Below are 26,905 nucleotides of genomic sequence, written 5' to 3' on the forward strand. Positions count from 1 at the left end.
ATGTATTTATGTCCTGATTTAGTGAGATGGCAGATGCTGAAAACACCATGAGCATCACGCGGGCTTCAGTATGAGTGTAGTAAACGAAACAGCTCCTCTGCACCATTCATTCATACAGAGACTCACAGAACATAAAGAATTCTTATTGCGGCTTAATTATCGTATGCTACTGGTCCGTATTCCAATTTGATTTAAATGAAAGGACCTACTTTTGATTAAATCATCCAAAGTTTGACAAATTCCATGACATTCCGCGTAACATTCCATTTTCATGACTGAACAATCCTGAACAATATACCTGTCATGACAGTCATAGTCCTCTAGCAATGCTATAGTCTGTGTGTAATTTGGGTGCAAACCCTTTGTCATCTCAAGTCAGTGATTCAAGGAAGTGTGTATGACATGATGTCACGTGCACTAATTACCACAGTGGAGCATGTTAATAAACTGTGACTTTTTTGTGTAAGGCTTAAACATTGCCTTCCTTGCTTTGTAAAACGAAATGAAACCAATACGTTCATGACATATGTGTAATATTCAATTAGTTGTGTATTTTTTAATATATAAAACAGGTGGCATTTTTCCCCTTGCTTTTCTTCTGTTATATCAGTTATTATACGTCACACCTATGGGCAGTAAGCAGAATGAATATTATCTTTGTTACACACAAAGCAGGACAAAATTACTCCATTACAGGAAAAATAAAAAATGTTAACCATGGATAACATTTATGATGTGGAAAAGCATATACAGTGCATGCATAATTATTAGGCGAGTCAATATTCTGATCATATTTTTTAAGCACTTTTACCAATTCCAAACCACATCAATCATAATAACTACTGTTAATTTTGTTTATGATCATATATTATAATTATATTATCAACAAGAACTGGAGGTGAAAAACGCTTACTGATGCTCCAGAAGGATACACAATACATTAACGGGTGAAAACTTTTTATTGAATTATTATTGTTACGAGAAAGGCGTGAAGAGATCATGCACAGCTGTTGTTTATATTGCTGTGTGCAGCCTGTGGAAACAATGTTAGCTGCAGCAAGGAGCTACAATCGTGTGTTTATTTTCTTCACGTTTCATCAGTAAAAATGTTTCTGCTTTTTATTCAGCTCAGCTACAGCATAGCCGTGTGAGTTTGTCCATATTAGGGATTTCTTGCACGTCAAACGTTTCTGCTAGAGCACCCTCTGGCTTCGAGTGTGAATGAAACATGCACTGCACGAGAGTGTTCAGCTCTCCTGATATTCACATCTCATCATTTTAGATACGAATAAAACGTCAGGTCATGTCTCTTTTTATTTAAATCTAGAAACCTCTATGTGACGCATAAGCGCAGTTATTTATTAACTGGTCTTTGCAGCTCTTCCTTCAAAAACACATGCACACATACATAAGTTGATCTCCAGCCCACCAAACTGAAATCCAGCATCAGTATGCACTGAAAGAGGAATATCCAGGTTCAGTGTGGGGAGATCAAGATCAACACAGCCTTAGAATTTCTTAAGTGCAAAATCTCATAATACTGTTCTTTAAAAAAAAAAAAAAAACAGGATGAAGTTTCCAGCTGTTCATCATGAAACATGGCTGGTTTTGCTCCTTGTTCACCTGTGGATTGGATCAAGTAATGGGTTGCTTGCTCCAGGAGGTGAAATCAAGCAGTCACTTAATGAGAGACCATGATTCACAATGTAGTCATGAAGTTTCAGATTTGCTTTGATAACTGTTTTATGCAGATGTTTATAACTTTGAATTGCGACTGGAAAAGAACCTCATCATCACTGCCATGGCGGGATGTGCCCAGATACCCTCTGCATTTACTACTCCAGTGAGAGTGTATTCTGCCCAAAAGATCTGGTTCAGAGGCAGCCCTGAGATCCCCCTCAGCCCACCAATGGTGGAGGAAAAGGACCATTTGATGTGGTCATTACTTTCCCCTGAAAATGAATGCAGCGTTATTCTGTGGGATTTCAGTGGGCTCTAAAGAATCTGACTGCCATCAGTGTCGACTAGACTATTAATTTTTGTCGCATTCTTGACCACTTTTATTTATGGACATTTTTAGAAATGTTTCAGCTACAACCCGAATTCCCGGAAATGTTGGGATGTTTTTTGAAAAATGAAAACTAAAAGACTTTCAAATCTCATGAGCCAATATTTTACTCACAATAGAATGGAGAAATTTTACACTTTTATCCACTAAATGAGCTCATTTCAAATTTGATGCCTGCTACAGGTTTAAAAAAAAGTTGGCACGGGGGCAACAAAGAGCTGAAAAAGCAAGAAATTTTGAAGATTCAGCTGGGAGAACATCTAGCAACTAATTAAGTTAATTGACATCAGGGCCCGTATTCACAAAACACGTTATCTTACCACTAAGAGTTCTCCTAAATAGCAGTAAAAGATTTTAGCTAAGAGTTTTCTCTTAAAACCTATTCACAAAGCTGCTGAGATAAACTTGTACTAAGGAATAGAGAGAAGTCTTAACTAAGAGTAAGGGAGGGGTTGACCTCGTTGCTATGGATGATGTCAGCATGCACACTAACTATGCACACAGTGATTGACTGATAGGGGAGGGGTCTCTGTCAGAGATTTATTCATTGAAAAATTGTAGAGCGCAATATTATGTTGCCATATTCAAATAAAGGTTTTAAAATGCAGGCTTAGTGTCACTAATTAAACAAGTATATCTTCAGCAACAATTAGCAGATATGCATATAAACAGCCTTTTAATTAACAGAGTACAATAATCATAGCTGATAGTAATACATGCAAAAGTAAAATAAAATTAAATAAAATTAAAAAATGTAAAAAACCTGGATGCAACTGGTTAATGAAAAAAAGGATATAATCAAGGGAAAATTTGGAGTTGGGGTAGCTTCCAAAACCAAAGGCGATACCTTTTTAAAAGGTCGTTATCATCAAATGTTTCTAAAATGTTTACATTCAGAGCCAGATTGCCCGCAACAGCCATTTTAGGATAGTTTGTGGTTTGGTCTTAGTGACTTAGGAGTCCTCTTCACTACTCCTAACGTTTCACAGATTTAGGAGTAAGTTTCAGTGCTAAAATGCTTTGTGAAATACTCTTAGAGCAAAAATTTAAGAGTCCTTAATTTAGGACTGACACGCCTAAATTATAATAAAATAAAAATAAAATACAATAATTGGTTTGATTTGTGATTTGGATCTCATGTGATTTGAAATTCTTTTAGTTTTCATTTTATTCAAATTTAAAAAGCGTCCCAACATTTCCCGGAATTCGGGTTGTATTTAGTTGTCATGTTGCAATATAAGTGAGTGTCTGCATTGAGGTAAATAACAGTTAGCTCTTCTTATTTTTTCAGTATAACTGAACATCAGTCTGAACACCGAGGTCCTTGTAGCAGGAAAGCAGACTTTTATAACTTGCAAACTTCAAGATCTCTGCCTTGGTAGTGATCCAAAAGTAACCTGGAAGGGACTCAGCTCAAAGAAGTTTTATGATATCAGATATCCCAGGAAAATGAATACATATTTGATATTCAGCCAACAGCTCCTTTACACACCTGTCCCTGAGGATCAAGCAGAGATCACATGTGAAGCTACATTTGGGAAAAAAGGTGACTTTGAAGGTTCACTGTGAGTGCCATTATACATTTCACATCTTGTGCTGATTATGTTTCATGATTGTGTTTCTTGCAGCTCATCCTCAGATACTGAACAGCTCTGCATGCTCTCTGCAACAGGATCTGCTCACTAGTGTGTGTCAGTCAGGGAGTGCCTTTGCCTGATATTCACTGGCCTCTACAAAACAATGCTGATTTGAACATGGTCAGAGCGTCAGATGGTTACATCACTGTAAAAAGCACCATCACAATGACTGCTGAGGACCTTACCAGAATCAGTTCTCCAGTGTGCATCAGCAGAAATGAACTTGTTCAGACAAATATGACTCTTCCACTAAATATGAATGAAGGTAAGCCAGCTGATAAGCAGACACTGTTGTATTTTTAGAGTTGGTTTTGAGGCATATTTCAGTGTTCCAGCATGAATTTTTGTGTGTTTGTGATGTGTTTACCTTAAAAGATGAATCATAAGATGGGTAATCTAAGAATAAAATGGAGAACTGAAAACAACACGTTGCTCATGCAAACACACAGACACTCATGATGCTTTATATGGTGAAATGTTACTGCCTGTCTGAACTGTGTCTCTTAAAGCCCACAATACTATTTGCACCATTAGTAAAAATTTATCACATTCTGTCCACATGTATTCAAATTTTCATGAAATTTCAGCCAAATCTCAGGAGAAATACCAAATGTCACTAGAAGAAATGTTGTCTGTTGAAACAGGATGCTATAGTGTGTGTTAAGTTTTTTTTTTTTTTTTTTTTAGATGTGGTGATTATGTAACAAAAAAAGAACGACAAGATGGAGACAAACATTAAACACTGTGTGTCCAAAATTACGTTGCTCATAGAATCATCGCCAAGACCGCATTTATCGCCCTTCTGTCTGTTTTTATTTATTTATTTCATTTATTTATTTATTTTTTCTCATTAGGTTTGCAAGGAAAATTAAGGAAGTATCTGTGGTTATGAAAGTATCAAGATTACTCAGAGTGAGACACGTGACCATTTTTTGTAGGTTGCATGACAAACAATGCCTTAGACTTGACAGAAAATGTCAGACAAAGACTACTTTGTCTAAGATGTTAACCTGGTTACAATTTAAATAAAGTTCCATTTATTAAGGTTAGTTAATGCATTATGGTCAGTGTTGGGCAGTAGCGCTACTAGTTTAACTACAATTCTCAGTAGCGTGGTGGTAGCGTCGCTGTTTTCTGAATCAAATAGCTTTTCAGTAGCGAAGCTCGTTTTTTGATCAAGTAGCGCGGTAGTGTCAGCAAAAGCTAACGTTACATTATACAAAGCATTCTGAAGCTCAAGCTTCTTAGTCTAGCATTTGTTGTCAAGTCACAGCCAAATAGCTTGTGCGAAGCGCTGAATCTTTTATAATATGATACTTTGGGCAAATAACTGAAAAAACTGAGCGCCCACAAAGCGACAGAAAACTGTATGACCTGCAAGTTCATGAAAATGTAAATGTGATGCCAGTAATGCCTTTGATGTGGCGGTAAGGATGGGAAAAAAAACATTTGCATTTGAACTTGATTTTGGTGAAATGTTATGACACATACAAATAAATGTAGCCAGGCCTATACATCTATATAGTAACAATATACAATAAGATTTCATTCATGTTTGCTAAATGTATTAACTATGAGCATACAATGAACAATACATTTATTACAGTAGGCCAGGCCTATTTATTCATCTTTGTTAATGTTAGTTAATGAAAATACAGTCGTTCATTGGTAGTTCATGTTAGTTCACAGTGCATTAACTAATGTTAACAAACACAACTTTTGATTTTACAGTTTTTCTCAGTCACTTTCGTGCATTTCTTGAATCATCCTTAATATTTGCAAAGTATGTGCATTTCTCAAAACAATTTGTACAAACAGCACCACACAATGTAAAAGCCTGTAACTTATTCAAAATCTTTAGTTGATCTCTCAAAGAACAGTCTTAACATTCTCGAAACAGTCTTAACATTCTCTAAACTGTGAGTGCAAATGTCACAACTGTTTGCTGGAACTTCAGAACTTTATTGCATGTCTGCAAAATGTAGTTACTCACCCAAAACATTTCATTCATGCTTCAAAACCTATTTATTGTGTCAGTAATTTGGCCAAGGCCACCAAAATATAAAGTATTTTTGTCATCGTGTGAGCCACACTGGTCAAAATGTTAAGTTGTTTTTTCACCATGACAGTCAACCATGGAAATTAAGGTTTTATAAAAAAATCTGATATTTGTTGAGAAGAGTCAATAGTACATAGAAAAAAAAGTATATGAACATTTGTATTTATACAGTACATTTATTTTTGTACGAATGTATTACATGTAAAGTGAAATATTGCTTGTCCAATTACTGTACATTTCATATTTCTTATGTTACCACAAATATACAAAAATACAAAATAACATCCATGAAAAAAATTATTCTTGGTGGACATCCTGTCGCTCTTGTTGGCCAGGCCAAAGATTTTCATCAACATCACATCTGATGCACCGGGGAAAAATTCTCCTTGAATGCTGCACCCATCCCCTGCAATCATCAGCTGTGATGTCCTCACTCTGTCAGTTTAAATCTAGATTAAAGACACAATTCTTTAACCTGGCTTACACATAACACACTAATACGCTTCTGTTATTCAAATCCATTAAAGGACTGCATTAATTAGATCAACCGGAACCAGGAACGCTCCCCATAACACACGATGTACTCGTTACATCGTAAGAAGAATGGCATCTATGCTAATATTTGTCTGTTTCTTTCTTATTCTGTTTCTCAGTCCGTGTCCGGATCAGATGGTGGATCGGCGCCGGGAGATGATGTCTCCCTGATCATCGGCAGAGGCCAGACACCTGGATGAGCCCCGGGGACATACCCCCAGTGAAGACCTCGACTTAAATACAATAAAACTAAAAAGAAAAGAAAATAACTAAACATATAATAAAATACCTAACTACATAATACTATTATTGTTAGAAATTGCAACAATATAAAATAGAAATAAATAGATTTATACATTTAAAATTTTTATTAAAACAATAAATAAACAATTATCTCCTGGCCAGAGGAGAACTGGCCCCCCAACTGAGCCTGGTTTCTCCCAAGGTTTTTTTTTTCTCCATTCTGTCACAGAGGGAGTTTTGGTTTCTTTGCCGCTGTTGCCTCTGGCTTGCTCAGTTGGGGACACTTCATTTCTAGTGATTATCGTCAATTTGATTTTGCATATACTATTTAAACTAAACTGACATCTCTGAACTCAATAATGAAATGTCTTAACTGAAAATTGAGTGTTTAATCTTATTTTTATGCATTACTGACACTCCATCCTCCACTTTGATACTGTTAAGTGCTTTGACACAATCTGTATTGTTAAAAGCGCTATATAAATAAAGGTGACTTGACTTGACATGCAGCATTCATGGCATCCAACAGAGACATCTGATCTTGTGGTCTATGATCATATACTTTCCACCTCCATGCTGAAAAAAACTCTACTATTGGATTTAGGAATGGAGAATATGGTGGAAGGAACTCTACTGTTATCCTTTCATGTGGCATGAGAATGAAAAGTCCTTGAGTCATTGTTCACACACAAGATAGTCAAAGTGCTTAGTCTTGTTGTCAATATAACAGTGACTGTTAGTATTACCTGATAGAAATATGGCAACAGTTTGGATGACAGTTACTGTACTGAAATGCAGAAGGCTGTACTTCTTATTTATGCCATATATCCATTTCAAAAGTACAAATGTACACATTACTGTATGTGGGATATTTATTGAAAGGGACTGGATAGGATTACACTTTTACTAGTGGTCTGACATTACAACATCATTGTGACATAGAAAAGAAAAAGAAATATGGGCACAAAGGCGAAAATACAAAATTAGAAAGGCAAACACAGGCAGAGCTTTGCTTTTGCATGCAGCACTGTATGAGGAATTTCAGAGAACTTATTTTTCATTGGTTGATCTACATTCTCTTCATTAGTGAAAGTCAAGATTCACCTGCACAATCCATGGTAAATTTATATATTTAAATTTATAAAAAGACTAATAGAAATGTGTAGACAATGTGCTTGACAGTTTATGACAACTAAATCAACCATTTTGCATCTAATGACTTATACGATGAACTAATGACTGGATGTTTTGAGGGGTAAGACTATTGCACAGAGAAATATATAATACTTAATGAGCAACATGACATTAGCAACTGATAATGTAGGAAACCGCAGACAAATGTACATAATCAGTTGCATGAATGTACCAAAGCAATCGCAACTTGATCAAAAGAATGAGAAACTGCTTTTATCATGTGCACAAGTGACTCGATGAATTTCATTTCTGATCTGAGAAATGCACCAAAGCGACTGAGAAAAACTGTAATGCATTAGTAAATGTTGAAATTAACATTAATAAATGCTGCAGAAGTAGTTCATTCTTAGTTCACTACACGTTAACTAATGTTAACTAATGAACCTTATTGTGAAGTGTTACCATTTATATAAATGTATCTGTATACAATAAAGCCACAATACCAACTACCAATAGGAGGTTTCCGGCCGACAGCAAACATTTATTTTGCCTAGTATGTCACAATATAAGGTAAATCTGGCCCTGTACATGATACTGATTTTTGTTGCCAAATTGGTATGGAACAGTTGTTGAATAAACAATTAAACTGAACTATTATGCCTATCTATCTGCTTGACTGACAGTTTTATTGATCACTGATAGAGCATTGAGGTTCGATCGATATCATTTTTAATTTTTTTATTTTAATAGCTTGGATGTAGTAAACTACTTTTGCCATGTTGCTGTAGCTTAGCTTGCTACATTTCCCAGGGCTGTAGCTTTAATGACGCTTCATTTAATGAGTTACTGTAGCTCACTACATTTTCCAAGTAGCCCAACACTGATTATGGCATCATGAACTATCAATGAGGATACCTTTATTATGTTGATCTATAGTGGGCGATGGCCAAAGCCTAATACTATGCATACAAACCTGTCTGTTTACTTAGGTAACAGATATGGGTGTCATGCCATAATATAGTTTTAATACGACTGACTTTAAATTTAATGTGAATTTAACATTGAAAGTGAATAAAAACAATGTAAATTAGGCTAACACATTCACAGAAAGAGAGCAAAGAACATTTACATTATCACAGAACATGACAGTCTAGAGTCTCAAAAACTCATATTAAAATCACTGAAGCTGTTTACACTGTGAAATGAATATCTAACTTACAGATTCATACACACATCTGCACTCTGTTGTTGTTTCTAGCATTCGCCAGAAAGAGGTATTCAGTCAGCGAGCAAGTGAACAAAGTGACTCATCTGAACACCTCTGATTGGTCATTGCATTCATAAACTCAACAGCATCATGTGTGATTGGTTATAATGCGTCTCTGGCTCAGTTGTCCACTCCCTTGATTCTGGTGAGTAAAGCTGACACTAAGTCCAGTGGATAGCACTGTGTTTATATATATTTTGTAATTTGCTCTTAGATTTGTCATGACTGATACATACGCAGTGATGTTGTCTATACTGTTGAATTAAGATTAACACTAGCTACGCAGTTCCTGGTCAATCATATTTCATTTTCTTCTGAGGTTCTTGAGACATGCTGAGATTGTAGATTTAAAAGTGTCAGTTTCCAGACCTGTGTATACCAAGTTTATGTTGCTGCATATTTGCATTTAATTGTTTTGGGAAGGGTTCCTTCTCACCCTTACGATTTGTTAAGGTATGCGTGATGACACAGGACATGATCTCACAAGCCTGGATATTATGAGGAACTGGTTTCTAAAAAGTTTTCTTTACAACAAGAAGACAACACATTAAAGTCAAAGAGATCGAGGTCAGCACAAAAATGATGAAATGGTAGGTACATTTTTAGACATTTTGTAAGCCAATGTTCAGTCTGTGTGAAATCTAATACTGTTCTAACAACACATTACAGGAGATCGCTGTCTGTTCTGCTTTGTGTTCCGTTCTTGGCTGGATTATGTAATGGATGCCTAGCGCCAGGGGGTGAGACCAAAACATAAATCTTGCATTTGCTCTTTTTAACGAATTGTGTCCATTATAAAACATTTTAACACTAAGTGTTGTGTTTAGGAGATTATAAATTCAGATTACGACTGACAAAAAATCTTGTCGGCACTGAGAGAGGACGTGCTTGGATCCCCTGCGCGTTTACTGCTCCAATGAGAGCTCTCTCCGGCCGACAGGTCTGGTTCAGAGGCAGTCCTGAGTCCCCCCTCAGCCCCGTCGAGGTGCAGAAGAAGCATGGACTGATGACACCTATGATTTCCACGGAATCAGAATGCAGCGTTGTTTTGCGGGACGCGCGGGACGCACCCGAGGAGTACGGGTTCATGTTGGAATGGGGAGCGAACGAAAGACACGTCTTCCCTGAGAGGGTTAAAGTGGCCTCATGTGTTGGTATGTAAGTGGAAACTACAACAATGTCTGAATGATTAATAATGTTTCATGAATATTTGTTTACTTATGTTTGACACTTAATAACATGGGGCGGTTTACTAATTGTGTACCCCGCTGAAAAAAAACAATAGAAATCATCAGAAATTGTAATGGTTTCTACTATATAGCCTACCATTACAAACCATCAACTTTTAACCATTAAACCCATTTAAAAAATGGTTTCGTAAAGTATGTTTTGGGACATATTCCATTAAGATTTAATGGTTTTAACAAGCCACCAATAGAAGGCGACAAATTACCAGAAGAGACCAGCAGGCACCATTTGTCATTAAAACCAGTACAATTCCCATTATAACCATTACAAATTCTGTGATGGTTTCTATTACTATTTTCAGCAGGGTAATTTGGTATTGCTGAGTCATGCATTGCTTTGACATATGACAACACTGACAGCACCACAACAACTTTTATTGTTATTTAATATATTTATTTAATCTGACTTGATTGCATTAATTCTTCATTTAAAAACTCGTAGGCAATTGTATTTCAGTGTATTAAATTACTATGTCATGTAGGTCCTATTATTATTTAATTTTAAAATTCTTCTATGGGTATTTTCAAAGATTTTATAGGTATTTCAAATTTATTTTGAAGGCAAGATGCACTGGTCAATTTTTAGTTATTCTGAGCTATATTTGCACTGAGCCAGAAATCTCCACTTGCTTTACAGTTATATTCGTGTCTATATTCTGAAGGTTTTTAAAGACGTTTCAAATAACATTAACCTGATTTATGTAATACTGTATTCCTAAAAATATGGCGTATTTTTCTGGTTGTGTGCAGTATTTTTTAATACTACATGTTTAATACAATTACGAAATCCCCTCTGTAAAAACTTTTAATGCTAAAATGTGAACAAAATGAAACAAGAATTTTGAATCTGGCTTTATCCAATGTTTAGATTAGGGTTCGAAATAATTGCAGATGTGTGCATATTTAATTAGTGCTTCATTTACATATTTAAATGTAACGTTTCAGCAGTACTATGATTAATCAACTGGGGAAACATGTTCAAATTAGTTCAAATTTTAATCCCTAATCACCTGCAGTGTTTTGCATTAATATTGCTTATTTAGTGTTTATACAATTAAATGTTATTATGCTATAAACTTCGTATGTCTTCATTTTCTGTAGCGAAAGTGGAGCTGACTCCAAGCACTTATTCCAAGGACCTTTTGGCTGGAGAGGAGACTGTTTTCAACTGTAGCCTTTCAAATCACTGCCCTGGTATTGATCCAAAAATAACCTGGACAGGGCTCAACTCAAAACCACTTGTAACACAAAAATCTAAAAAAGAAATGCATGAAAATTCAGGATATTCTGAACAGCTCCTATATGTACCCTTACCTGAGGATCATCAAGCAGAGATCACATGTGAAGCAACGTTTGGGAAAAATCTGAGTGCAAGTGCTAAAACAATGTTGACGGTTCACTGTGAGTTGTATTTCACTTTCTGATTTATCACACTGAAAAGCTTTTGATAACTCTCTCTCTGATAATATTTCATGATTGTGTTTCTTGCAGTTCATCCTCAGATACTGAACAGCTCTGCATGCTCTCTGCAAAAAGATCAGCTCACTTGTGTGTGTGTCAGTCAGGGAGTGCCTTTGCCTGATATTCACTGGCCTCTGCTACAAAACAAAGACCATCTTACTAAAGCCAGAGCATCGTACACCACTGTAAGCAGTTCCTTCACAATGACTGTTGTGAACTTCACAATTAACAGCACCGTCATGTGTGTCAGCAGAAACTACCTTGGTCAGACAAATATGACTCTTCCAATCAACTTCATTGAAGGTGAGCTGATTTAAATGTCAATAAGGTAACTCGCTGGAAAACAGATTTTTTTCTACTGTTTTACAATATTACTCAAAACACATTTAGCATTTCTCTTTGATTTAATCTAAAATGTCCAGTGCTTGATCTGTTTTAAAATCTTTGCATCTTTGGTCACATAGGTCTTAGAAATGCATATAGGTGGACAATCAAAGGCCTGGTGATTGCATTATTCATTACACTGACATTATGTGCGATTTATTTTGGGCAAGTAGTCTTTATCATTCAGTTTGCTTATAACAACTTTTTAATGCTATCATACAGTGCTGACACTAAAAATCAATGTAGGGTTTTTATTAGGCATTTCTGTTCATTATCTCATTACTTTTGAATTTCCAAATATAACTGCCCACTTCAACATGACAATGTATTGCTGTTTCTGCAGGATGAAAGCAAAACACCAGAAACTAGAAGAGGTGCCCTACAGCTCACTCGAAGAAAGAGAAGACACACTTAACACTGAAAATGACATAAAAACACCATGAATCAACACTGGACTGGTTTCCTTGAACTGCATTTATGCTGATATTTTCAGAGATCTGCTCGACTCTGATTAATAAGGCACTTAAATTCTTGACAATTGGTTTAGTTCTGTAATTCTTTAAAATGGTGATGACCTCCTGGTATTTTCAGCCTACCTTTCTTTAAATGACTAATACCGTTGTTTGTGTTCAGAGCTTTAGACTGATGTGGAGTCATTTCTTATGCTGGTAGCCTGCCAAGTTGATTAATCTAAAAAAAGGTTAAATTCTTAGGGGCAGCAGTGCTGTGTGAAATGTGCTGTAACAATTCTATGTAAAAAAATTGTGCCATTTGGAAATTGTGTTCCTTTGACAGTGTTGTAAGAATTTCTAAAGCTTAATATGCTGTGTTGACCCTCAAAATGGCCCCTCCGTATGCATATACATCCATAAACACACTCTGGAGACCAAAGAGCTGTAGCAAAGTATTTATTATCACTTAGGTGAGCTGAAGAACATTTGGGGCAGGAAAAGACGACGATCTTATTTCTTGGTCTCTTCTTCCTTGGAAAGAGTTTTAATGATTTCCTCTTTCTTAGCCTGCTGTCTCTCCTCACGACGTTTACGTGCCTCACGGGTCTTCGTACGACGAGCCTCCGCCTGATCACTGCAGGGTGAAGGGACACACAGATTAGCACTGCTCTTTACAGCAGAGTCAGACCATGTTTTAACACATTTACAGCTTATTGCCATGGAATTTCTCAATTTTCCACTCAATTCAAACAATTTGAGATGAAGCAACTGGACAGTAGATTGATGTGGTGCACACTGGGTAATGTTATTTGGACACTTACGACAAGAGCTTCTTGCGGGCCTTGTCTGCCTTGAGCTTGTGAATGTGCTCCATCAGGATACGTTTGTTCTTGAATACGTTACCCTTTGCCCTCAGATACAAGCTGTGGTACCTGAAGGAGAAAATTGTTATACATTTATGGATCGATCCACATTTTCAGACTGTATGTTCACTTAGTTCTTGCCAAATCAATGCGTTCACAATAGTAGTTATAAAATCCTGCTATACAATTACCGAGTATCACCGCATAAAACTTAAAATGAAAACAAGAGCTTACATGTGCCTGTCGATCTTCTTGGCCTCTCTGTAACGTCTCAGAAGTCGTCGCAGAATACGCATACGTCTCATCCAGCACAGCTTCTCTGGCATACGAGCATTTGCCGTACCCTTTCTCTTACCTGCATGCAAACACAGCCAATCACAACACAGCCAGAAAAGAGCTCAAGTATGAATGCCCACTTTTTACTGCCCTAGATTCCAGAACTATCTTTTTCCCCTTTAATTCACAAGACTGCAAAGTCACCCTTTGGATTGACATAATTCCCGTTCTCATGTTAATAGTAACTAATAACAAAATGCAATTAAACTAGTACACACCAACGCCCATATGACGACCCTTTCGCCGTGCCAGGGTATTCTTGCGGCATCGAGCACGAGAGTGAACAGTAACAGGCTTCTTGATGATCAACCCATCCTTCACCAACTTGCGAATCTGCTGCCCTAAAAGATTGAAAGGAAGAAATTTACTACTCCATGCCAAAAACTGTGTTTGCAACAATGCAGAGAAAAGTACTGAAGGAGGTCCTAATTACGTACGAGAGTTGGCATTGGCAATCTCATTGGTTTCATTTGGGTCCAACCAAACTTTCTTCTTGCCACAGCGCAAAACGCTGGACGCCAACCTCTTCTGAAGCCTGAGCATGCTGGAGAAGAAAAAAAATGTATAAAAAAAAAAGACCAATCATATAAACTTGGGTTATGGAGTACAAAATTTCATAAATTTAACTTTAACATTAACCTGTTAACCCGCATCGGCCCGCGGGCGGGCCGGAAGGGCGTGGTCGGGCGTGGTCGGACTTTTTATTACCTTTGTTTTAGAACAATATTCAATCAATTATCATTAACTATATATCATTTGAAAGCTAAAACACTCAAGATTAACGATGTGAGCTTGTTTTTGAAATCAATACACCAGAGAGGAAAGGGTTAACAGAAATGCTGAAAGACCGGCCATTTAAAATGAACAAAGCGAACCGCAGTACTCACGTTTGATCGCCAATAGCGCTGGTCAGCTCAGACTATTCCAAGACACACCAGCATACATTTCAAGAGAAGGGTCCACTCTTCAAAATGCATCCACTTTTTAATCCAAAACAACGAAAAAATAGGGGAAAACACGATAGATCCTCCTTTGTTTACATAAGCGATTCGAGTTATAGTTATCGATAGCGTCCATTTTCCAATAAATATCGATTATAATTCGTATTCCAGCTTTGAAACGCCATCTATTTCCAGCAGAATAGTCTCTTCCGAGTAAGAATAGCCCTCCCTCGTCTCTCTCCTTCAATCGCAGGAGCTGTTATAACCCGGGACAGTAAGCGCGTCCGTGAATGGGTCAGCGAGGTGTCAATCCGGACACATCACAATAGGGGTGTTTGAACCCAGCCAATGCCTCGCCAGCACAGTTTTGATGGATGGAAGTGTTAGCCAACCACAAGGACGTTTAAAGTGATTGACAGTTTGAATAGTTTACGTAAGATTGTTTAGAGAATAGCTCGGCGTATTGTCCGTGTGTTTTCGTGCGCTCTCGGGTTACGCATGAAGCGTACACATAATGGCGTCGCGGCGCTACACAGACTGGCTATCAGCGAACAGATGTTGTCCAAAGCTCACATCTGAATCTCTCCATCGTGGATCTTCGACTTGAGAAGTGTTTCTGTGGCGTTTGGTGGTGTTTTGGAGGACGTGGGGAGAAAAATGGCTAATTTAGTAGCCGAATACGCGCTGAGATCGCTGGGAAGCGTGGATAGCATTAGCACGTAAGTGTCTCCACCCTCCTCTTGAATGTTTATGTGTCTTTATCATGTATTTGCAGCTTTTGTTTCATGTTAGCTGTTTTAGATTCTAAAAATGACAACGGAGAGGGATAATATGAGGGGATTACATGAGTTTTGTTCGTGTGGGTGGGTGGGTGTGTTTGTTTGTGGGTATGTCCCGGTTATTGTGTGTGTGTGCGTGCGCGCGTGTGTGTGTGTGTGTGTGTACAAAATGTAAACAGTGTTGCAAGTTTGATTTGTTTTGCTTACACACTTTCTCACTCTTTTTCTCTCACTCTTCCCTGTCTTTTCAGAGGTCTGGTTAATCCAGATGGTCAGAAAAAAAACAATTTTAGTGGCTGCTAGAGCGTCTTCCTCCACTGTAAATACTGTAAATAGTTTTTTTTTTTAATTATTTAGTAATATTAGTAATAGTAATCTATTACTATATTAGTAAAATAGTAATATTCATAATATTCACCATATAAAATAAATAAAAAATACAAATGTTGTAAAAACAATGTATTTTGCATGTTTTGTGTTTTCACTAGTTCAAAAATGATCAAATCTGTTTTGGTTCACTGTTTTCATTATTGGAATTGTTCAGAATAAAGACTGTTTAGTTATGTTCAAATTCTGAAATAGTTTTGTGTTTTTTTGTGGTTTCATTGGTAGAGCAGTTCTGAATTGATATACATATGTAGTATGCAGTGTCTTATGGAGTCTCTAAATAGCATTTTTGAAAGGATTCCTAGACTTTTCTTGAAATAAAATATCCAAATGACTTTTCCAAAGCTTTTCTTGAAATGAAATACCATAAAGATGTACTTTCTGTAAGTCTTTACCTATAAAAAAATTATTATTTCATATTTTATTTCAGGAAATATTTAGGCGTTTTTTTTCAAAAATGCCATTTGTAGACTAACCAAATGACTAAATGAGTCAGCACTACAAATGCTGTTCAGAAATAGTTTTTTATTGTGTGTTTTGGTGGGCAGAGCAGTTCTGAATTGATATACATATATGTATTATGTAGTTTTGACTCATTTGGACATTTGTTTACAAAGTGTCTATTTGGGGTCTCCAAATGGCTTTTTTGAAAGGACGCCTAGATTTTTTTTAAATAAAAGCTTACAGAAACTACATTTTTGGGAGTATCATCCTCAAATTTGAATCAAAACATGGTCAGATGTTCAGCTTTATCTTTATGGTGTTTTCAGGCCTTTGGCATGAAAGTCTCATCCATTTTTCCCTTAGTGAGCTTCATTAAAACATATCGCGAGTCAATTTCATGTATATTTTACCTTGTTTTACTCTATTGCTATACTAATTTTGAGTTATTATGACTCTAGAGTAACAAAGGATCAAGTGTCTAGTTTCAAACAACACCAGATTTTTAAATATAGACCTTAGGGTTCAAGAGCTACAGACATTTTTATTTGGTTATATCGTTTTTTACAAAATGCTCAAAAATAGGGGCGCAGGGTAACAGGTTAATAACATAATATACACTACTGCCTAACAAGTCTTTCCTTTCTATGAACATGCCACCGCATTGCATTTAGATTTAGTCATTTAACAGACGTTTTTATCCAAAGCGACTTACAAATGAGGACAACGAAAGTAATCAAAATCAACAAAAGAGCAATGATATGCAAGTGCTATAACAAGTCTCAGTTGGCCTAACGCACTACACGTATCAAGGGTATTTATTATAAATTTACTATTATATGAATATAACTAAATAAACCAGTCATCTAACTCTAATCTATCAAAATATGGAACGATGAGGCCAAGTGTCCTTGCATCTGCTCCTGTTTTTAGGATATGCAGGCCGTCGAAGTGACCCTAGTCTTTATTCGGGGCATGTTGAGCACATTTGCTAACTGGGCTAACTTACAGATAATATGGGCTTTTACCGACTCCGATAAACAAAAATACAACATAGTAATGTACAAGAAATGCACATTAAAACAAAGTAACACACAGTGATACACGTTCGTGAGAAACCTTTTAGTGTGTGTAGTGTAACAGAATCCAGGCGATTGCTAATACCACGACGCAACATGGCGATTATACGCTTATAGCAACCTCACACCATAAATCGTCTTCAGACGTTTCATTACCTGTTTATTAAAAAGTTTAAAGAACGTCTACCTCAAGATAGAACGTTTTTCTTAGTTAGATTGACGATAAAAATCGAGTATTACACGTGTAAAGAAATTTACCTCATGGCTGCTACTCAGCGGAAGTTGAAAGAGGCTGTCAATGCAGGAGACTTTGCGATTATACAGTTATATTCCGGGGAGGAGGGGTGCGACTACTACACAGGGAAGCGATTACCACAAGATTAATACAAAAGTAGATGGTTATGACAAAGCTATTAAACGTATTTATTCGATGTACATTCAGTACTTTACACAATTCTATTATAACGTCTTCAGGTAAGAGTAATGATATATGTTTAAGGCATGATATGCTTACCTCGGCAACAGGAATGATGGTACGGTCCACAACTGAGACTGCTGGGAACTGTAGGCAGTGGTATTTGTAGGCTAATTTTTGAGCGCTCTTTCATGAAAAGGCCACACGACGACAGCGTTTTACCTGTTGGAAAATGAGAACTTGACTTGTAGTATATTGTAGTGAATTCATATTTGACATAGATTGGTGATGATGAGATAATAAATGCAAAGTGCAGGATTAGAAGAATGAATGAGAATGTGCCAATTATTAGAAAAGTCTGGGTAGTTTCCGTCTTTGGTTACTGGTTATTTGAATATTCTGTTTAGTCGCTTTTTATTCGTCTTTGACTGTTGAATGAATGAAAGGGCAATGCAGGAAACCAAGTTGGTAGACTAGGCTACCAAAAAAAAATCTTACAATAACCGAGCCATTTTTAGCAAACAGGAATACAGTTTTCCAAATACTTAGACTGATTAACAATATAATATATTGCATACACTATATTGCCAAAAGTATTGGGTCACCCCCTTCTAATGAACAGGTTTGACTACTTTAGTAATTTCCATAAGTACAAATCTTAATGTTTAAGCATATAATGATATTCTATGGAATTGTGTGCTTCTAATTTTATTGCAACAGTTTGGACTGGACCCTTTTCTATTCTAACATGACAGTGCCTCTGTGTATAAGGCACGGTTCAAAAAGAAATGGTTGATTCAGTCAGTGTGGAAGAACTTGACTGGTCTGCATATAAAGCAAAGTCCTAATCTCAGCTGAACACCTCCGGTGTGACTTTAAATGCAGATCTTGAGCCCAAAACTCATCACCACACCAATGACTTGTACGTACACTATATGGACAAAAGTATTGGGACACCCCCTTCTATAGAACAGAAGAACGCAATAACAAAACTGTGGCAACAAAGATGGAAACATAATTCATGTCTTTAAAACTTTTTTCCATCTATCTCTGTTGCAACAGTTTTGGAAGAGTCTAAAATGACTGTACCCATATACAGGTCAATAGTGTTTGGTGATGAGTTTTCGGCTCAAGGTCTGCATTTAAAATCACACCGGAGGAGTTCAGCTGAGATTAGGACTTTGCTTTATGCAGACCAGTCAAGTTCTTCCACACTGACTGAATCAATCATTTCTTTTTTAACCTTGCCTTATACACAGAGGCACTGTCATGTTAGAATAGAAAAGGGTCCTGTCCAAACTGTTGTTGTAAAATTAGAAGCACACAAGTCTCTAGCATATCATTATTAGCATTAAGATTTGTAAAGTAGTCAAACCTGTCAATTAGAAGGCGGTGTCCCAATACTTGTCCATATAGTATATAAAAACAGCAAAAATGGCATATTGTGATTTTCCTTAATATACAGAATCAATGGGTGTGGTCATTTATCGTTCATATGGAGCAGCATTGTGCCGATGCCATTATGCACAGTAGAGTGCGGAGCAGAGCAGCCATCGTCCATCTCATAGTAATTTCGATTCGATCAACCAATCGGTGCGCAGACAGTCAACTAGCCCCGCCCCATCCCTATCTGATTGCTTGATAAGAGAAGGAGGGCGGGGCTTGTCCCTCCGCTGAACAGCTGGAGACTAGGCTCGTTGTATTTGCAAAGGGAGAGTGTTTGAGCTCAACGCCGCCAGAGCTGGGGGCGCAACAGCGCAGTGACAAGCCATCTGGAAGCCACAGGAAGGAGGAAAACCACCTTCGGCTCTTTTATTTTACCTTTAATTATTTTACAATGCATAATAAGATGAAAGCAGGCTCTAAATGAAATCATAAAACCGAATTTAAAGTTTAAATCAATGGTACAGGAGGGTATTATGTCCAGGACGCCTTCCACCTCAACCCAGGAAATCCAAATGGACATGTTTGACCACCACGGCTCTCACGCTCAGGTAAGAGAGAGACACTGTACTGCTCATAGACGAGTGCATGCAACCAGTAGAATACAAAATACAACCCGCCGTCCGTTATTTAAGAATAACTGAGTGAAAAACACAGATTTTGTTTACGGCGAGGATTAGCCGTTAACATCCGTTGCTCTTGTAGTGGTTACTTAGCAACAAGACAGCATCTTTGCTCTTCGCTACAAGATCTTTTAAAAGTGCGCTGCGACTCAAAGTTGTTTATGTATGAGCTACTTTGTCTTTAATACGGATATTTGTTGGGGTATAAAGTGCATTTCCTCTGGTAATTAGTGGGATAACATTATTTCATCACCTAGCCCCTCTAGACAGCTGGCCTACTAGAGTCTTGCATTTTTTATGACAGTCTATTCTGTTGATAAGTTATGAACCATCACTGTTAAACAAGATCGCTTTTCTCTTTTTTTTTTAGTTTAAAGTACTGATATTAGAGCAGGGCTGATCTCATGAGCCGTTTAACGTTAAAGTTGATTAAAAGTGGTGTCTGACACACAGTGCTGGAAAGATGATGTCAACGTAAGATATAAAACGTAATGTCATTACAGCGCGTCCGCGGGGATTTTACCCCAAACCACGCCCACATATAGCACATATATATATATATATATATATATATATATATATATATATATATATAAGATTTACCAGATCGTCTTTATCTATCTATCTATTGGTGAAAGATCAGATGTCCCATTTTGGTAACTGCATCTAATAAAATTTACCAAACTGATTTTATATACAGCGTTTTAAATGCAAGTGAAGTGTCTGTTTCAAATAACCTTTGTGAAAATAAAATGTCAAAATATGGGTGAAATGATGTTCCAGCGTCATTCAGTGTAGCCACTGAATTCAGTGTTGTAAAAATGAAACAACATACTTATTCTGACCTGTACTTTAAAATGATTAAAAACTTCTTGCTAAAAATGGGTAAAACCTAGTGGTTTGAAGGACAGTGGAATCTATCTATCTATCATCTCTTACTGCAGCAAGTGTGCAAAATTACCATTTGCTGCCAAAAAAGTAACAAAAATGCCCCAAACAGCTTCCCAATCACCATTTAGTTGGATTCCGTTCTGCTCACAAGCTTACATATCCATTGCAGAATATGCAAAATGTTAATAATAATTTTTATTTTTTTATTTTTTACCAAATATGAGGGATTGCATGTTATTTTTTTATTTGGCGCTGTCCTGAATAAGCGATTTCAGATGTTTACATATCCTTCACAAGACAAAATAATAACTGAATTTATAAAAATTAGCCTGATCAAAAGTTTACACACCCTTGAATAGTAATACTGAGTCGTTACCAGGGGCCCGTTTCAATAAGTAGGTTCAACCAACTCTGAGTTTAAACTTGAACTCAGAGTTGATTTACTCTGAGATGGGAAACTCTGAGTTTTTGGTTACAGAACAGCTGAACTGAGTTAGTTTACTCAACTCTAAGTAGGTTGACTCTGAGTTAAGCGCGTGCACCATGACTATGAAAAGTCAATCAGCAGAGCGCCGAAATTATGATTCACCATGGCAACAGCTCCCGTCAAAAAACCTTCAGTGTGCGTACTTCCTGCAATGCGTAACTTTAATTCTTAATAACTGCCAATAACTTAATAACTTTTATAATATCAGAGGTGAAAACTGTAAATATTTGAATTGATATTCATTTTAATGGTATCCCATGGCCACAAAGAAAAAAGGAAAAAGACAGAAAAAAGAAACAAGAACGTGGCAGCAGCTAAAAATGAAGTATAAAAACACAATTCAATCATGGTAAAGCTTTAAACATGAAAGGTTCATGGGTGTGGGGCCTAAATGACTTTACAAACATTTGACATTAAATATCATTAAATGTCTATTTCAATGCACTGCAGCTTTTTCCACATAGTCTAACATTCTTTTCACATAATTAAATATTCTCTAATCCAACATTTCTTAATTAGAGTAATAAAATTAACTACTGACTTGTCGACAGCAAGAAGGCAGGGAGGGAGAACCTGCACCAGCACCACTGACAGATGAAGAGGAGATGGTCAAGTATTGGAAGATTTCTAAAATCCAAAAGTAAAAAAAAAGAACTTTTGCTTTTGTATTAGGGAATAGAGATGACCAAAAAAATGGTGAATAATTTGTTTATATAACAGCTGTGGTGGTGGTTATGGCTTGTACTACCCTTCCATCTTGCATCCTTCCATTCTATACAGTAATCAGTTTCATTTTCAGAAGGTGTGATGGTGGGGACATGCTTGTCATCAATGCATCCAAGCTTCCACACTGGAAATCCTGAAGGAAATTCTGATTATTGGGTTACTTCCAAAAGTCACAGAAAGATGTTATGAAGTGAACGTCATTTATCAGATCAGCCTCATTTAAACCGATTTTTACACCACTGACTTACAGTCCTGTGAAACCCCTCTTTGACGGATTTGTGCCCAGGAAAACATTCTCAGAATGAGTATGAGAGGGATGCACACTTTCCTTAGAATCTGTATACAGCGGACTTAATGTGCTCTGCATCTCCGATGTTTTAAAGTGCATTTTTCTTATTTTGCAAATTATCTTCCAGTGGGGTAAGAAATTAAAAATATTCTTGTTTCCGTTTGCATTAAGATTATTTTTCTTACTCTATGGCGGACAATTTTACTTGTTTTATGTAAAATGCACTTAAAAGGAAAATCCCCCAGGAAACAAGACTAAATATAGAACAATTTTCATATATAATGCATATTAAGAATTTTTTTTTATATTTGTACTTGAAATAAGACAAAAATACTCAGTAAGAAAATCTATTTTGCAGGGCGAATGAATGAATAAGGTATTTAAACTTCGCTAACACTATAAAAAGGGGGAGGAGACCGAAAGAAACTCTGGGTTTACCGAAGAAAACCTGCTCCTGACCAGGTTAGGTTCACAGAGTAAGTTACTAACTACGGTAACTGACTCTGAGTATAAGTTACCTCTCTTTCAGAAACGGGCTTGACTTACCCTGCTTTCTCGGGTTTGATAAACCTCCCATTTTGAAACGGAAAACCCAGAGTTTCCCTCATTTCAGGGTTAACATACTCAGAGTTTTCACTTAACCTCTTTTCTGAAACGGGCCCCTGGATGATCCACAAGTGTTTATATTTTGTGATAATTATTTACGACTCCCTTGTTTGTCCTGAGCAGTTCAACTGCCTGCTGTTCTTCAGAAAATAAAAAAAATCCTCCAGGTCCTGCACATTCTTTGTTTTTCCAGCATCTTGTGCATATTTGACCCCTTTATCAGTGACTGATTTTGAGATCCATATTTTTACACGAAAGGACAACTGAGGAACTCATACACAACTATTACAAAATGTAAAAAACATTTACTGATGCCTCTCTCTGGCTCTGCCCTGTTTTCTGTATGTGAATTTTTTCGGAAGACGGTTGGTGTATGAATGTACACCTGTTCCATACAGGCCACTCAGTCATCCTGTTCAGCACGGCTTATTACTGCGTGCGCTGTGTGGATGGATGTTTCAGTACTGTTTCTGATGGCTAGGGCTGTATTTATATAATGGTCTTTATATAATGCGGTAGTGTGAATGTGTGTGACCTGTGCTGTGGAGAGGTGCTCTATCTGAATCATGTCTATACATAGCTGTGAGGAGGCGGAGTGTTGAGAAGCGAGTGTGTATGTGTGTGAGAGCAAACCGGTTGAGTACAGAAAAAAGTGCATTTCCTAGTTTTGTTTAATTTTTGTTAAGAATAAGACCATAAGTGAGTTTTTAATTTAGTTTTTATTTGGATTGATATCATTAGCCACACATGGTCAATTAAGGACACTGTGTTTAAACTTCATTAAGCCTCTTCTCTTCTCTTCTCTTCTCTTCTCTTCTCTTCTCTTCTCTTCTCTTCTCTTCTCTTCTCTTCTCTTCTCTTCTCTTCTCTTCTCTTCTCTTCTCTTCTCTTCTCTTCCTGTGATGAGTGGTGCCACTGTGCAACTCTTAAAATCCTTCTCCCTGCCCCGTGGCACAGCTTTTCCTCCTTAATTACCTAATTAGCCTCAGAGGCTGTTTGTCAACAGGAAATCTCTCATCACCATAGCAATACATCCCTCCTCCCTCCCTTGACATTTTGCTGGCCTTTCTCAGATCTGGTTTTGCAGTATACGAGCATCTCCAGCCTCTCACAAACCTTCCACATTAACCAGTTCATGGTGTTTAAAGATGGTTGTTAGATTAAACCATTTTGTGTGTCTATTATATGTCTTTGGATGATGTGTTAAAAGTACAGGTGATGGCAAAAATACAAGAAGGTTATTTTCAGTATTGTTATTGTGAACTAAAACTGTTGCAGTTATTGAAATAAAGATTAAATAAAATTATTTAAATAGTACATGAAAATTAAGCTTAAAAAATGTAATGAAAAATGATTACTAACTGAAACAAGTTTAGGGTGAAGAACTAAAATTACTGAAACTAAAACTGAAAAAAAAAAAAAAATATATATATATATATATATAGATAAAAGAACACAACAAAATGACAAACTTAACTAAAGCTAAACTTGACTTAAACGTAAAATAAAAACTCGATATAAACATAAAGGCTAATTCGAGGTTGTATTATTATTATTATGTAAGTATTACTAAAATAACATTATAAGGTTCCAGACCAGTTATGATTAAAAGGAACAAGAGAGTAACAAATAATTAAAAACAAGTCTCAAACGTAACAGGCTAAAGTCAATGTCAAATGTTGTTTTTAAACCATTTTACTTCCATAATCAGATGTATTTCTGAGTGAAACACATTCAAGAAGGAAAATGTAGTGCAGGACTTGATTTTATCCTGTAGCAATAGATTGGATCATTACAAACAAGAATCCTGTCAAGTAGTTGCATTTCAAGTTTTTCTAAAGAGGACATAACACTCAGTTTCTCATGATAATCTTATAGATCATCTGCAAACTGTAACATCGACACAAATAAAACAGGAACAAAAAGTTTATTGACTTAAATTAACTATGGCTAATAGTTATAGGCCATATTCTATCCAGAATCGGATTCCAGCATCTTCCGTAACCTTAATGAAGCACGTTGATGGGTGTCACTCTTCCGGGAGAAGTGCCCATACAAGGAATTATGGCCTTTATGACATCATACAGGGCCATACTCGAAAAAAAAACTTTCCAAAACTTACACAAACTATATTTACAAACTGTATTTGGCACGTCCAACTCGTTTTTTGAGACTTTGGTTATGTTTCGCATGAAAATCTCTTTTGCAGTGCAAATAAGTCAGAATGAAATAGCATTAGGGCCCCCCCCCCTTAAATTTTTAATAAATTGTTTACATTTTAGTTCTGCATTATTTTAAGTATTTCTTTACTGGGAATGATGCAAACAAGTGATATGCACACTTGCACAGCAAAACAGGATTGTGCTTAAAGGAAGTAAATTGGGTTAAATTATTTTATGTTGACTTTAATAATACTGAAATGCATTATCTAAGGTAAAGAAGTATTTCTTGTGTCTGACATATACCAGTAACTTGCAATGGCAGTGCTCAATTATGCCTTTTTTGTGACCATAATGTCTATTATGAACCCTTTATGATGACGCAATAGCAATGCAGTGCGATTCTGTCCTTCTCTATGGTTTTAAATTAATATTTTATGATTTCACTGGCACTCTTCGAGGCAAGAACTTGGGATATTACCAATATTGGGAAAGCAATGGCATTGTGGTTTGATTTATTCAATAGTTTCCAGTAAGCTTGCAACATGGTTTGTGTCTGTAAACTTAATATTGAGCAGTTAGAGTAACCAGTGCATAAAATCTTTGTTGTTGAGACTTGTTTTCTGTCCGTTTGTTCCCAAAATCAACTACACAGCAGAAGACAGGTTTTATATATTTTATTTCCTTAAAGGGTTACTCCACCCCAAAATGAAAATTTTGTCATTAATCACTTACCCCCATGCCGTTCCAAACCTGTAAAAGCTTTGTTCATCTTCGGAACACAATTTAAACGTAGCAAGGAGATCGGTAAAAATAATCCATGTGACATCAGGGGTTCAACCGTGAATTTACGAAGCTACGAGAATACTTTTTGTATTTGGATACTCTCCAAAATGGTGCTAGGGTGACACGGAGGAAACAAAATGTTGAATAAAGTTATTTTAGTTTTTTTTGCATACAAAAGTATTCCCGTAGCTTCGTAAAATTACAGTTGAACCCCTGATGTCACATGGATTATTTTACCGATCTCCTTGCTATGTTTCTGGACGTTGATCGTGTTAATTACATTGCTGTCTAAAGGAGGGTCAGAGAGCTGTCAGAAAGCATCAAAAATATCTTAAATTGTGTTCCGAAGACGAAAGAAGCTTTTACGGGTTTGGAACGACATGGGGGTAAGTGATCAATGACAAAATGTTCATTTTGGGGTGGAGTAACCCTTTAACCACAAAAATAGATTTCATATTTGTATATTGGAGGCATTCAAGCACAAAATTATTACTCGGCACCTTTCAGATGTTCTTCCCTATGTAGCAATTATGTCAGTGTTAACAGTCTGGACCCTGTATGACCCCTAGATAATAACTTTACAGTCTCATTTAGATGTTAATTTTTTTTTCTGTTAAAGTGCTTTATCACATCCGAACTATAAGCAAGTAATTCATAGTTGATTCCCTGAAAGGTCTAAACCTATTCAAAACATTGATCTGTCTGTTTGCGCAGCTCAACCAGCCCAACATATAGCATGGTGTGAGTTTGGGGAGACACTAGCTGTTTGTCAAATGAGGTGTCATACAAGGTCATACAATTTGACAACAATCATTATTTGACACACTTTTGCACATTTTACTTTAAACTGAAACTGTCTGCAGGTTGTTGTAGTTGATTGCCTGATGGAAAGGGGAAGGAGTTGTGGGTCTCAGGTGAAGAAAAACAATGGTTTTGCAAGCATTTATGTCAGAAAGCTTGTGTGCATCGCTGTGAATGCTGGTTTTGAGGATATTACAGTGTTGCCTGATCCATCGGGGTCTTTTAGTGCCACCAAACCCAATTAGCCTTCTTCTGATCTCCATGGCAACGGAGTCTGGCGCTTATGAATACCACATAGAGGGCCCTGCCGAGGGCAGCCAGGCCATTGGCCAAAGTTAAGGGCAATCAGATTACTGATTCCCAGAGA

At 36.7% G+C, this 26,905-nt stretch overlaps 3 protein-coding genes across 5 annotated transcripts in view; 2 read left to right on the forward strand and 1 right to left on the reverse strand.

The window, feature by feature from the left end:
• Positions 1-9,027: 9,027 nt before the first annotated feature.
• Positions 9,028-12,923, forward strand: bckdhbl (branched chain keto acid dehydrogenase E1 subunit beta, like). Of its 3 annotated transcripts, XM_079413341.1 has the most exons (8): positions 9,028-9,087; positions 9,396-9,532; positions 9,612-9,682; positions 9,770-10,096; positions 11,291-11,590; positions 11,681-11,953; positions 12,115-12,199; positions 12,378-12,922. In XM_079413341.1, the coding sequence occupies exons 2-8, from the start codon at positions 9,522-9,524 to the stop codon at positions 12,475-12,477; spliced, it is 1,167 nt and encodes a 388-aa protein (XP_079269467.1). In that variant the 5' UTR covers positions 9,028-9,087; positions 9,396-9,521; the 3' UTR covers positions 12,478-12,922. The 3 variants fall into 3 exon arrangements, with proteins under 3 accessions (XP_079269467.1, XP_079269468.1, XP_079269466.1); XM_079413342.1 differs by lacking the exon at positions 12,115-12,199 and having other exon boundaries at positions 12,378-12,923; XM_079413340.1 differs by having other exon boundaries at positions 9,076-9,532.
• Positions 12,924-12,926: 3 nt separating this feature from the next.
• On the reverse strand, positions 12,927-17,832 carry rpl19 (ribosomal protein L19). Its single transcript, XM_079413369.1, has 6 exons — positions 17,571-17,832; positions 14,123-14,229; positions 13,904-14,026; positions 13,584-13,704; positions 13,308-13,418; positions 12,927-13,120 (listed from the first exon to the last, which is right to left on the reverse strand). Exons 1-6 carry the CDS (start codon positions 17,573-17,575, stop codon positions 12,997-12,999), a joined length of 591 nt encoding a protein of 196 aa, XP_079269495.1. The 5' UTR covers positions 17,576-17,832; the 3' UTR covers positions 12,927-12,996.
• A 1,585-nt stretch (positions 17,833-19,417) lies between these two features.
• Positions 19,418-26,905, forward strand: part of cacnb1 (calcium channel, voltage-dependent, beta 1 subunit) — a 37,592-nt gene continuing 30,104 nt past the window's right edge. Inside the window, exon 1 of the mRNA XM_079402714.1 lies at positions 19,418-19,721. Within this exon, the coding sequence (XP_079258840.1) occupies positions 19,629-19,721 (93 nt within the window). The 5' untranslated portion in view covers positions 19,418-19,628. The remainder of the gene's footprint in view (positions 19,722-26,905) is intronic.

The sequence above is a fragment of the Barbus barbus genome, assembly GCF_936440315.1.
Source record: "Barbus barbus genome assembly, chromosome: 4".
Lineage (NCBI taxonomy): Eukaryota > Metazoa > Chordata > Actinopteri > Cypriniformes > Cyprinidae > Barbus > Barbus barbus.